At 42.9% G+C, this 14,354-nt stretch overlaps 1 protein-coding gene across 1 annotated transcript in view; it reads right to left on the bottom strand.

Annotated features, from left to right (window-relative positions):
* Window positions 1-14,354, bottom strand: part of LOC126260572 (endothelin-converting enzyme-like 1) — a 398,875-nt gene that overhangs the window by 350,161 nt on the left and 34,360 nt on the right. Inside the window, exon 2 of the mRNA XM_049957907.1 lies at window positions 5,844-5,980. Coding sequence (XP_049813864.1) covers window positions 5,844-5,980 — 137 coding nt within the window. The remainder of the gene's footprint in view (window positions 1-5,843; window positions 5,981-14,354) is intronic.

Genomic DNA, 14,354 nt, shown 5'->3' with positions numbered 1-14,354 from the left:
CATCAGATAGGTTGCTGGTGATGTCGGCGTATCTTTTGGCTCATGCCAAGAAATTTTTTCGAATGTTTCGGGCATTAAACGTGTAGAAGCAAAGCTTTTTCCGAATCTGTTTAATGTCGACCAAAAATGATGTCGTGCAGAGATTACTCAGAAATTGATGAATGAAGACGACAACGATCCAGAATTTCTAAAGAAGATTATAACACATAAAGAAACATGAGTATTTGGGTATTACATCGAATCCAAGACCCAAATGTCTCAATGGAAACTGCCTGAAGAGCGAAAATCGAAAAAAATTCGGCAAGTTCCATCATATGTTAGGATTCTTATCACTGTTTTTTTTTTAAATTACAGTGGGATGGTGCATCATGAGTTCCTGACTTCTGATCGTACGGATAGTAAGGAATACTAGCTGGAGGTTATGCGCAGTTTGTGTGGAGCAATCTCAAGAAAATGAACGGAATTGTGGCAAAACCACTCTTGGGAAGTGCACCACGATAATGCTCCCACTCACCCCACAATGCTTGTTCCTGATTTTTTGGCAAAAAAACAAAACCGTTACTTTACCTCAGCCACCTTATTTATTGGACATGGCTCCCTACGATTTCTTTCTATTACGGAGGCTGAAGAGAAACGAAAGGACGCCGTTCCGCTACCACTGATGAGATAAAAGCAGAATCGCTGAAGGAGCTGAACACCATAACGAAAAGTGAGTTCCAGAAGTGCTTCCAAGATTGGAAAGAGCACTGTCACAAATGTGTCATATCTGAGGAAGTTTACTTCGAGGAGGATAACGTTGTTGTTGACGAATAAATAAAGATTCTTTGAGAGAAACAAAAATTCCCCTTACTTTTTGGTCAGACCTCAAATACGAAGCTTGTTTCCAAAAGGTATCATATCCAAAAGGACAAAGATTTGAGTGAAGCAGAAAAATTCCCTATAACCACAATAGTTCTCGTAACCAAACAATAGTTGAAATTTAGTTTGTGTGGGCCTCACTCATACATCGTTTAGAAAAATTTATGGTATTACTCATTATTATCGTACAGTTGGTAGGAATTTAATTTTCGATTTGGTACATGTTGTCATAAAAATTGTTTTTAAAGTATACAAATTATACACTACTGGCCATTAAAATTGCTACACCAAGAAGAAATACAGATGATAAACGGGTATTCATTGGACAAATATATTATACTAGAACTGACATGTGATTACATTTTCACGCAATTTGGGTGCATTGATCCTGAGAAATCAGTACCCAGAACTAACAACTCTGGCCGCAATAACGGCCTTGATACGCCTGAACATTGAGTCAAACAGAGCTTGGATGGCGTGTACAGGTACAGCTGCCCATGCAGCTTCAACACGATACCACAGTTCAGCAAGAGTAGTGACTGGCGTATTGTGACGAGCCAGTTGCTCGGCCACCATTCACCAGACGTTTTCATTTGGTGAGAGATCTGGAGAATGTGCTGGCCAGGGCAGCAGTCGAACATTTTCTGTATCCAGAAAGGCCCGTACAGGACTTCCCACGTGCGGTCGTGAATTACCCTGTTGAAATGTAGGGTTTCGCAGGGATCGAATGAAGGGTAGAGCCACGGGTCAAACACATTTGAAATGTAACGTCCACTGTTCAAAGTGCCGTCAATGCGAACAAGAGGTGACCGAGACATATAACCAATGGCACCCCATACCATCATGCCGGGTGATATGCCAGTATGGCGATGACGAATACACGCTTCCAATGTGCGTTCACCGCGATGTCGCCAAACACGGATGCGACCATCATGATGCTGTAAACAGCACCTGGATTCATCCAAAAAAATGACGTTTTGCCATTCGTGCACCCAGGTTCGTCGTTGAGTACACCATCACAGGCGCTCCTGACTGTGATGCTGCGTCAAGGGTAACTGCAGCCATGGTCTCCGAGCTGATAGTCCAAGCTGCAGCAAACGTCGTCGAACTGTTCGTGCATATGGTTGTTGTCTTGCAAACGTCCCCATCTGTTGACTCAGGGATTGAGACGTGGCTGAAAGTGCTGATAAGATGCCTGTCATCTCGACTGCTAGTGATACGAGGCCGTTGGGATCGAGCACGGCGTTCCTTATCACCCTCCTGAACCCACCGATTCCATATTCTGCTAAGAGTCATTGGATCTCGACCAACGCGAGCAGCAATGTCGCGATACGATAAACCGCAATCGCAATAGGCTACAATCCGACCTTTATCAAAGTCGGAAACGTGATGGTACGCATTTCTCCTCCTTACATGAGGCATCACAACAACGTTTCACCAGGCAACGCCGGTCAACTGCTGTTTGTGTATGAGAAATCGGTTGGAAACTTTCCTCATGTCAGCACGTTGTAGATGTCGCCACCGGCGCCAACCTTGTGTGAATGCTCTGAAAAGCTAATCATTTGCATATCATAGCATCTTCTTCCTGTCGGTTAAATTTCGCGTCGGTAGCACAAATAACCCTCAATACTGATATATTTTGTTTCATTTATTGTAAATGACTTCAGAGAACACGTTTAGCAATCAAAAATTTAGAAAATAACTTGTCTTTGTCTAAGTTATAGCATAACTTGCCATATATTAATTTTCGTCTGGACGTTCTAGAACGGGATTTAGTTCAGTTCGTATATAATTATTATTTTTTAGTTTTTGAGAGATACTATTACATATATAGAAACTAATTTTTTATAGAATTACTGAGATTTGGTTTAAGACATTCATCATAAAGAACATCTATGTTTTAGTCTCCATTCTCAGTAGCTACTCGCACATCGTTATCCTGTACCACAGTTTTGTAGAAAGGTATTGGTTCCATTCAAAGTCCAATGCAGAAAGTGGGAATAGCAATCATATTTCTTTGTCTGCTGTACACGACGACTGTTTGGTAAAACTTTTACTTGAGGCAAAATACTATCATACGTTACCACACTTCTGGTCATTTTGTGTTTGCACACAGGTATCATTGCATTTGCAGGATGCAGACCAACCAGTGATGATGTATGATGAATAATGAGAGGTTTAGACTAATTTTGAAAGTTTTTGACTTTGGAACATATTTGACTGAGTTCTTGCAAATTGGTCCAGATAGAAACTTGATTCAGGGAGAGAAGTACTCACTATGTCTCAAATACACTGTCATATTCCTCTGGGAGCGTTACAGTTTCAAGTTTTCGGAATTTTTTCTACAGTACCAGAAGACAAATTGAAGGCATGGACAGAACGAATCATTAAATCTGAAAAAACGCAAGCACATACAAGGGAAATAAAATACAATTATTTTTGTTTTCAGATGCACAACTGTCACAAAACAATCGCAGTATGGTTTTAAGACAGACTTGAAAAACCAACATACCACAGACATGAACTAACTTTCTTTGGATCCCTACAATCTTCACTCTCAAGCCACCTACAAAAATGTTTATTGTTTGGTGAACCAATTTTGTTCATGAATAATTATTCCCAACACATGATACCATAATTTGCCTGAATAATACGCTCTATTAATTTGCGTCTTTGGTAAAGACTGATTCTGCATCAATTCAAACTTCACTTGTTGGTTGGTTGGTTTGGGGCGAGGGTACCAAACACCGAGGTCATCGGTCCCATCAGATTAGGGGAGGGTGGGGAAGGAATTCGGCCGTGCCCTTTCAAGGGAACCACCCGGGCATTTGCCTGAAGCGATTTAGGGAACCCACGGAAAATCTAAATCAGAATGGTCGGACCCTGGTTTAAACCGTCGTCCTCCTGTATGCGAGCCCAGTGCGCTAACTACTGCACCACCTCGTTCGGTGTCCAGTGTTCACTGTTACACTGCAATTTGACGTCACAATAGGCAGTCAAATCAGTGCGCGAGAATTGGTACTTCTAACTGCAAACATCAAAGTGATTTGCTATGTTTTGGCGAAAATTGCTGGATCAGACGATCTCTGTATAAGAGATTCGCTACTTTTTGCAAGAAAATATTTACTTGTGAAGAGACACCAAGCTATCGGGTAGGGGCTGCCAGCTATGTCATTTCTTGAAGTTTTTGGGTTTAGTACCTGCTGGAAACAAACTTCACATACTGGGTGATCAGAAAGTCAGTTTAAATTTGAAAACGTAATAAACCACGGAATAATGTAGATAGAGAGGTAAAAATTGACACAAATGCTTGGAACGACATGGGGTTTTATTAGAATAAAAAAAATACAATGTTCACAAAATGTCCGACAGATGGCGGTGGACAACAAAACGTCAGTGACTGCGAATGACAATCGTGTATAAAAGGAGCTGTAATGAGAGAGAGAATCAGAAGCGCCAGCAGTCGCAGCATGTTGACGTTACCTGAAATGGCGCTTTTAGTGAAGCTGTATTATCAGAATGGGGAATGTGCTAGTTCAGCGTTACGATCCTATCGCCATAGGAAGGGGATTCGAACGGGTAAAGGTCCGTTGACAAATGCAGCTGTGGCGAGAATGATTTCGAAGTTCGAAGCCACGGGTTGTTTAGACAATAGACCTCGTAGTGGCCGACCGAGCACAAGGCGTAACGCTGCTGAGACAGTTCAGGAAGAAATGGAGACTGTAGCGGGTTCATCTATGCACGGGGAAGTCAGCGCTCGTGCAGTCGCCCGTCGCGCCGGCATTCCATACACTACTGTTTGGTTGGCACTTAGGCGTACCCTCCGATGCTATCCGTACAAAATCAATCGGCATCATGAACTGTTACCTGGCGATTTAGTGAAGCGGAGGGCATTTGCGGTGTGGGCGTTTCAAAAGATGGCGGAAGATGACGATTGGTTGAGTAACGTGTTGTGATCCGACGAAGCTCATTTCACGCTCCGAGGGTCTCTCAACGCCCACAACTGCAGAATTTGAGATACCGAAAATCCTAGAACTGTCGTGGAAACTCGTTTGCACGACGAGAAAGTCACGGTATGGGTTGGATTTACAACATCTACCGTTATCGGGGCTTTTTTTCTTCGAGGACATGCGAGATTCTAGTTTTGTAACTGTTACCGTGACGGGTGAGAGGTACGCCGATATGTTACAGAACCGCATCATCCCTAGCCTGGCTGATAAACACCTGCTGGAATGTACGATGTTTATGCAGGATGGCGCTCCATCCCATATTGCTAGACGCGTGAAAGATCTCTTGCACGCGTCCTTTGGTGATGATCGTGTGCTCAGCCGCCACTTTCGTCATGCTTGGCCTCCCAGGACCCCAGACCTCAGTCCGTGCGATTAGTGGCTTTGGGGTTACCTGAAGTCGCAAGTACACCGTGATCGACTGACATCTCTAGGGATGCTGAAACACAACATCCGACGCCAATGCCTCACCATAACTCCGGACATGCTTTACAGTGCTGTTAACAACATTATTCCTCGACTACAGCTATTGTTGAGGAATGATGGTGGGCATATAGAGCATTTCCTGTAAAGAACGTCATCTTTGCTTTGTCTTACTTTGTTTGCTAATTATTGCTATTCTGATCAGATGAAGCGCCATCTGTCGGACATTTTTTGAACTTTTGTATTTTTTTTCTTTTTCTTTTCTAATAAAACCCCATGTCATTCCAAGCATGTGTGTCAGTTTGTACCTCTCTATCTATATTATTCCGTGATTTATTCAGTTTTGAAATTTATACTGACTTTTTGATCACCCGGTACATATACTGTATAAGTAGAAAATCTAATAAACCTAAAAATGTTTCGAATTTTCTATTTCACGTTTGTACACACGAATTATAACCTTCAAAAACAGATATTTCAGCCAGTTCACAGGCAATGGCAGCTGCTTACGAGATCAGCACCTCAAGTGTAAAGTGCGAGCATGCGGCCACTCACGTTGGATCTGGGCGTCGACTCGGCGCTGGATGGCGGCGAAGCTGAGCGGCGGCGGGGCGCGGTTGGAGGCGGCGCCGCAGGCGAAGCCGTAGAAGTCGGCGCAGGGGTCCGCGCGCCAGTCGACCGCGGCGAGCAGGCTGGAGGCGGCGTGCCGGCACGCCAGCGTCTCGCACACGCCGCCCCCGCCGCCCCCGCCGTCCAGCCGGCCGCGGCCCGCGCCGCTGCAGCCCTCCTCCTCCTGCAGACACACGCACAGATTAGATTAGATTAGTACTCGTTCCATAGATCATGAATACGACACTTCGTAATGATGTGGAACGTGTCAGGTTAATAACAGGTGTCTATACAAGATAATACACTACACAAAATGTTACATGACACTTGATATATTTAATTAATTTTTGTGTGTGTGGGGGGAGGGGGGGGGGATTACCCACTTACTACATCCAAAACTGCATCTAATGAGTAGAAGGAGTTGCCATTAAGAAATTATTTTAATTTCCTTTTAAATGCTATATGGCTATCTGTCACACTTTTGATGCTATTAGGTAAGTGACCAAAGACTTTTGTGGCAGCATAATTTACCCCTTCTGAGCCACAGTTAGATTTAACCTTGATTAGTGAAGATCATCCTTTCTCCTAGTGTTGTAGCCATGTACACTGCTATTACTTTTGAATTCGTTCGGATTGTTAATAACAAATTTCATAAGTGAATATATATATTGTGAGGCTACAGTGAAGATCTCTAGCTCTTTAAATAAGTGTCTGCAGGATGATCTTGGATGAGCTCCAGCAATTATTCTGATTACACGCTTTTGTGCAATGAACACTCTTTTACTCAATGATGAGTTACCCCAGAATATGATGCCATACGAAAGCAGAGAACGAAAATAGGCGTGGTAAGCTAATTTACTGAGATGTATATCGCCAAAATTTTCAATGACCCTAATAGCATAAGTAGCTGAACTCAAACGTTTTAGCAGATCCTCAGTGTGTTTTTTCCAGTTCAACCCCTCATCAATGCATACACCTAGAAATTTTGAATATTCTACCTTAGCTACCGATTTCCGATCTAAGTCTATATTTATTAATGGTGTCATTCCATTTACTGTGTGGAACTGTATGTACTGTGTTTTGTCAAAGTTTAATGAGAGCCCATTTGCAGAGAACCACTTAATGATTTTCTGAGAAACATCGTTTACAATGTCACCCGTTAATTCTTGTCTGTTGGGTGTGATAGCTATACTTGTATCACACGGGATACTTTGCAACTCAGTCTGCTGCTCCTCTCCGTAAAAAAGTCAGTTACCATACTAAATACAGGGCTAGTCCGAACTGCGCTGACAAATTATAACTGACCATACACGAACAGATTTCCGTGACGGGCCGTACATATTTGAGGCCGTGTCTTGAATCGCTGCGGTCCCCGCCCGTGCTTTAGTGCAGATACGACCTTCAGACCGATAGCCGCAGTTCTCGGAACCTACGATCCGGCCTCTCAGCATATACACAGACGGGAGGATTTCTGCGACGGACCTCGTTCAGCCAAATTAGTGAGTTTTCGGCGACGCACTACTCCAGCAGAACGGCGCGCTCATGGCAGCTACCCCGCAGATTTTCTCACACGACATCAAAGAAACTGTTCAGTAAGAAAAATTTGTTTTTACGTGAGGTACAGCTTCATGATGAAGCCCCTGTCATTTCGCTAATGGTTGTACGGATCGCTATGAACTTGTGTTTGGTACATATTAGACCTTATAATAAAGTTAATTTTTCTTTAGACTTGAGAAGAGCCCTATATGTATCACCGATCTCGAGAAAATTTCCACCCTCCCTTCTACCCCCTCCCTCACTTCCTGTCCCCTACTTCACTTCCCCTCTCCACCCCAACTGCCCCTCCCCTCCCCAACCTGTGAAATGGTAGTAGAAAGACGCAATCTGTGCTGAGCTACTGGAGAGGAAGATTAAAAGGTACTGTCTCTATATATATTTACCTTATTTATTTTTGAGGGTGTTATCCTGCTGCTGGATTGTCCTACAGCTGCTTTCACACTTCACCAAATCCCAACTACACTTTCCACCGGAACTGCCCCCCGCTTTTTTCGATCGCACGTGTGTACTTTTTTTTGAAGTTTAAAGACTGATTGCTCTAGTCCACAAAACCGCCAGCAGAGGGTGCTGGAAAGTGTCCTACAGCCACCCCCACCCCACTTTTCTGGGGTATGTGTTTTATTCACCTCGTTGTGTGTCCTCGTCTACAATACCATTCGAAACTGGTGGGAAACTGCCCCACAGCTGCTGCCAGAAGAAATATCTCTGTCCGATATGCATGTATACAATTGCTGAGGAAGCTGTACACAATAAGAATGGATAGAGCGGAGAACCTTCACTGTAGTATAGGAAGAGTTTCCTCAGTACCGATCTACAGATAATATAACTGCTGAGGTACACGAGCACGGATATATAGTAAGAAAGGATGGGACACCAAAATATCAGTGAAATGTACGAAAAGTAGCCTGCTACCGATCTGCTGAGCAACTTGTACACAGCTACATGGTAAAAAGGAACAGGGCAGTAAACTATCACTGAAGCGTAGGAAGGCCAATACACACTACCACAGCTGACAGAAAATGCATCATTGCCCTTATTACACATCGATATTGTGAAAAAACCACCGCTCGTGAACAATGGATCAGAATGGAACATCTGCGTTGGGCATTGAGAAAAATCACTGTAATAACACAACTACCGCTAAAACTAACCCCAAAAGATCTCGTCACGAGATAGTGGCAGCAGCTGCATGTGTGTTCAACTTGGTGTGTGGATACAGACTAAGAAGCTTAGGACCAGCCTTACCTTCTACCTTCCCTACCTCCTCTCCTTCCACCCTCTCCCCCCACCCCATAGGTGTGGATCCAGTTTTCCAGGCCAGTTCTGACATGACGTTGATGGTGCACAAAGAGCTCTGTCTGTTGGCCGTGTTTATACTGTTTCTGGTCTGTAGAAATCAGTCACAGATGGACAAAAGACTTCCTTCAAGTCTTTAAACACATTTCTCGGAAATACTTGCCCCACTGGAACATTTGCGAGATTCCTGACTATTTGTCACGGATGAAAAACTTAATGGTAAACAGAGGCATGCTTTCAAACGTTCTGGACGAACCGGCCTTGTCTGAAAGTGGTCCTCAGCTAAGTAAAATCAGTCTTATCTCGGAAAAACGTTGAAATAACACGTCCTGTGGGGAATGGGACACTCTCAGATCCATACACTAATTATCATTCTGTGCGCCGATCCGCCCACTCTGTCCCCACAGGTGGAGAGCAGTGTCTTCAGTCTCTAGCCTCCGCCAATGCAAGTGCTTATAACGCATCATCACTCACATTTATCTACTTCTTCATTTAAGCTGTCTCAAGGCTGTCTGGTAGAGGTTTCAGGCGCTCAACTATACCGAATAACACCTTTGAGTGTGTGTTCTCGTATAACATGGAAGGACGAGATACTTGCTGTACAGACGGCACAGGAATAGATGGTGGGGGAATTTACACAGGTCACTTGCTCCCCATGAAGTAACACATCGCATGTCTGCCTAAAGGTTTGTCGTTCTTGACAGCTCAACTGCCATGATGTCACGTCTTTCATTGAAAAATTGACTGAATAAACATGAACAATCATTTGCTGCACGAAATATTACCATCGTGTATTCCGTAGATGTAATTCTTATGATTGCTACACCGAATATTGTGCTGACGGACGTCATTGCTCATTGTCTGACGGTTTTAAAACGATTACTCTGACAATGCAAATTGTGGATGTAGTACTAAATCAATGGGCATCTCCAAAATAAGTATAAACTAACACTCCAGGTGTGATTTTTATGTTTACTAATGGTTCAAATGGCTCTGAGCACTATGGGACTTAACATCTATGGTCATCAGTCCCCTGTTTACTACAGACCTCACCTTACATCGTTAAAGTGCACCGTCCCACGCTTTTAAAACGAGTACTGTGATGGCAGCTGTTCCAACAGTGGTTATATATCATGAAATCTCCATCTAAATAAGCGTAAACTCACTCTTGTGGTGTAAACTTACGTTTGCTACAATGAATATTGGACTGAGAACATTGAATCTTCCGTTGAATATATTACAAAGTATGCAGAACCATCCAACAATCATTAACATACATTCAGCTAGCAAGTTCCATCCACTATGATGAGTAGAAGATTTCACAAAGAGGATAATGCTGATATGACCAAAACAAAATGATAACCACTATTGAATGAACATTCTGAGAGGGGTAGACGTGTTTTTCTTGTGAGTGGTACCTGTGTGTCTTGGGAGGAGAGAGACGTAATCCTCTAACAAGCAAGTAACTATTTAAAAAAAAATCACAATAGCAATGACTATGTTATGCTACTGGTGCCTCCTAGCTTTGGTTCAACAGGAAGACAAAACACAGTCATACATCACATAAATATCGAAAAAAACTTTCACCAGAGCAGTGAATGTGTCTTCACCTCGATGTGTGGATAAAGACTAAGCAGCTTAGAACCATTCTTACCTCCCATCCCTCCTCCCTTCGTCCCTCCTCCTCCCCCTCCTCCCCCTCATAGAGGTAGATACAGGTTACTGAGGCCTGTTCCAAACTGTCACTGAACGTACAGAAGAGGTCCATCCACCGCAGGTGCTCTGTTTTGGTCAGCATTGGGTTGACAATGATATCCTGTTACCAGTCTGCAGCTGGACCCTCCTGTGGGTAGAGGTTCTGCTACCCCAGCTTGTCCTGAGCTCTCACTGATCGTACACACAGAAAGCCAACGGCTGGCAATGGTCTGCTGTGGTCAGTGTTTGGTCGACATTGATATACTGTATCAGATCTACAGAAATCAAACGTATTTCTAGGAAATGCCGACCCCTGGAACGATAGCAAAATACTTTACCACTCATCACAGATGGAGCAAAAACTGCTCTCTGGAAGAAGAAAGGCCAACAGTTTGCTATGGCCCGCCACTATGACTCGTGGTAGCAAGAGGCAGCTCCAGTGGCTGCACTCTCCAGCCGGCCGGAGTGGCCGAGCGGTTCTAGGCGCTACAGTCTGGAACCGCGCGACCGCTACGGTCGCAGGTTCGAATCCTGCCTCGGGCGTGGATGTGCGTGATGTCCTTAGGTTAGTTAGGTTTAAGTAGTTCTAAGTTCTAGGGGACAGATGACCTCAGATGTTAAGTCCCATAGTGCTCAGAGCCATTTGAACCATTTTTTTGCACTCGCCAGAGGGGCGCCGCTGTGACCAATAGCTGTTGAGGTCGCTGCAGGTGGTCGATATTCAATATATCGGTGCAAACCTCCCCCACTACCACAGGCACTTCCAGCACCCTCCCATAGACTTTGTGCTCTCGTGGTCGCTGAACACTCAAAATTAGTGTCTGTGGAAGTGAGTACTACATATATTTCAGAAGCCTAAATATCACAACAGAACAGCGGCATTCACGCTATCTTTTGTCTATTGGAAAAAAATAGTCCTTTTTACACACAACATAAAGCTACAATTCGCATTGCTTCCCTCCTCATTATTTCATAACATCCAAGGGAGTTAAACTCAGAAGAGGTCCATCCACCGCAGGTGCTCTGTTTTGGTCAGCATTGGGTTGATAATGATATCCTGTTATCAGTCTGCAGCTGGACCCTCCTGTGGATAGTGGTTCTGCTTCCCCAGCTTGTCCTAAGCTCTCACTATTGGTGATAATGGGTGAGCAAACTGCCTTGGTTAAGCTCCATAACAGTATATCTGATACATGTATTAACCTATCAGACATCTCTTGTATTTGTGTGCTGTGTACAAAATCAATAACACATCCTGAATTAATCAGAAACTTCCACTATTTTGGTATGAAAACTACCGATCACTGCGGAACTTTCCTTGTTATTTCGAAACATCTGTCTGAATAAAACTAAGGACTTTAATCTCTGAAAACATTCAGTCTACTGAAACATCCATGTTACAAGCTGTTGTATGAGGAAATATCCAGTGGAACAGTTGTATCTAACATCAAATTGCCCCTTATAAGCGACCAGCTACAAAAAAATAAATTAATTAACAAAAAACAAATTTGTGACCATAATAAAACAGTCATGGTTCCGCGAAAACAAATACAACTGACTTCTTTTACTCTGATTGACAAATTTGTGCAGCTGAGTTCGTTCCTCATGTTCAAAAGTAGTGTGTCTGGAAGTCTTGTAAATACATTGTAGTGCACGTGGGTATTACATGAATTTCAGGTGCATGAAATATCAATACAGAATAGTATCTTTCATGCTATTTATTTGCATATTGAAGGAAAAAACCTCATCAAATGGAGAAAAACCATGCACTATAAAAATCTCTCTAACGTCTAAGATTTTTAGTGTGTCTCTCTCTTCCAATGAGCCACATACAAATATTGTCCATGTGTTGATATCGAGCATTTGTGATAGCCCCTTTAAATATACATGTATGGTAAATTTGAGGAGATGGCCAATGATCGAAGTTACTTGCGCAAGCCAGTGTAAAGTTTTGTTGCCTGTACTGCAAGAAGACTATATCCCACAGACTATCAATCGTTTCTTTTTTCTTTCCTTCTTTTTTTTTTTTTTTTCTTCTGCTGTAACACATCCAAGCAATGTCAGCCTACAACTTTGCACACCACCATACATTCTCTTTTCTATGTCAGGTGCTAAGCTGACATAAATACAGTTTGAACCATTGGCCCTCACAAAAAGCTGAACATCGCATGATGTAGGGTGTGCTGCTCTCACAACACGTCCAGAGGATGATGAAAATAACAGACAGAGGCAGTTCTTATTGACAAAAATGAAACTATGCCAATTTGTCCACCAAACTGAAAGAAATTAGTTGTATCTGTTCTCATAGAACCTAGATTGTTTTATTATCATTGTACATGTGTTATTGTAACAGCTGATCCCTTATAAGAGGTAAGTTGAAGTTAGACGCAACTGTTCCACTGAATATTTCTGTCACACAACAGTTTATAATGTAGATGTTTTGGTAGGCTGAATATTTTTGGAGATTAAAGTTGTCACTTTTACTCAGATGAAATAGCAATGACATTCTTTGATGATTGGTAGTTTTCACTCCAAAATAGTGGAAGTTTTTGATTCATTTAGTATATGTTGTCCGTTTTTTAAACAGTAGACAAGTACAAGAGATGTGTGTTAGGTTGATACACCTATCAGATATATTGTTATAGTGCTCCGACCTCAGTAGATTGCTACTCATTATCGTCAACAGTTTGTAGATTGAGTTCATAGTTATACTCAGTTGTGTGTTATGAAACAATGAAGAACGAGGGGAAGCAAACTGTAGCTTGCTATCAGGTGTAAGAAAGACTGTTTCTTGTCAAAAAGCGAAAAGATAGCGTGAATGCTGTTGTTCTCTTGTGATATTTATGCATCTGAATTATATGTCATACTTAGCGCCACAGGCACTACTTTTGAGTGCTCAGAGACTAGGAGAGCGTGTGGGCTATGGGAGGCTGCTGGACGTGTCCGGTGGCAGCTGGGGTGGGTCGGCACTGACGTGTTGGATGGCGACCACCTGCAGCGACCAAAGGAGACCGCTGATCACGGCGCCCACCCCTCTGGTGACTGCACCACCTACATCTGTCTCTTCCTGCTGCGAGATGTATCCGAGGACTGTAGCATGCTGTTAGCCATTTTTGTTGTCTTTGCCCCATCCATGACGAATAGTCAATTATTTCGCTATTGTTCCAGCAGTCGGCATCTCCTAGAAGTACATTTAATTTCTGCATACCTGAGCCAGTACATTACTGTCAACGCAAGACATGAATCAGTGCATCATTTTCAACCCGTTGCTTCATCTTCTTATAGAACCAAGGCCGGGAGGTACTCGAAGCGTAACATAGTCGTCGATGTTTAGTAGTGGTTTTTTTATGATTGCTTGCTCATTAGTGGATTACATCTATCTCCTGCTGAGCCACACTGGTACCACTCACAACAATAACGCGTCCAGCTACCCCAGAATGTTCACTCAATATTGATCCTGCGAGCATTACATTATTGGCAAAGTCTCCTACTCACCTTAGTGTGGGGAATTTGCTAGCTGAACGTATGTTTAAGGGCCGTTGGACGGTGTTAAATGATTATTTTGTAGTATAATAAACACAAGATTCAATGTTCTCGGTTAAATACTCATTGTGGCAAGCATAAGTTCATACCACAAGAGTGAGTTTGCACTTATTCAGCTGGAGACTTCATCGATTTCAGTACTATACCGTCACAGTATTCATTTTCAACGTGTAAGACTACACACTTTTACCCGATGTGAGATAAGGTCTGTCAGTACAATGTACATCGTAATAAGCATAACAATCACATCTGAAGAGTGAGTTTACACGTAGTTTATTGGCGATTTCATTGGTTTGAGTACTATATCCACTATTTGGATTGACACAGTATTCGTTTTAAAACGTTATGTAGGGTGAGGTCTATTGCTAC

This window comes from Schistocerca nitens, chromosome 5 (genome assembly GCF_023898315.1).
Source record: "Schistocerca nitens isolate TAMUIC-IGC-003100 chromosome 5, iqSchNite1.1, whole genome shotgun sequence".
In the NCBI taxonomy this organism is placed as follows: Eukaryota; Metazoa; Arthropoda; class Insecta; order Orthoptera; family Acrididae; genus Schistocerca; species Schistocerca nitens.
The sequence above is the reverse complement of the archived record's forward strand: the minus strand, read 5'-3'. Positions and strand labels throughout refer to the sequence as shown.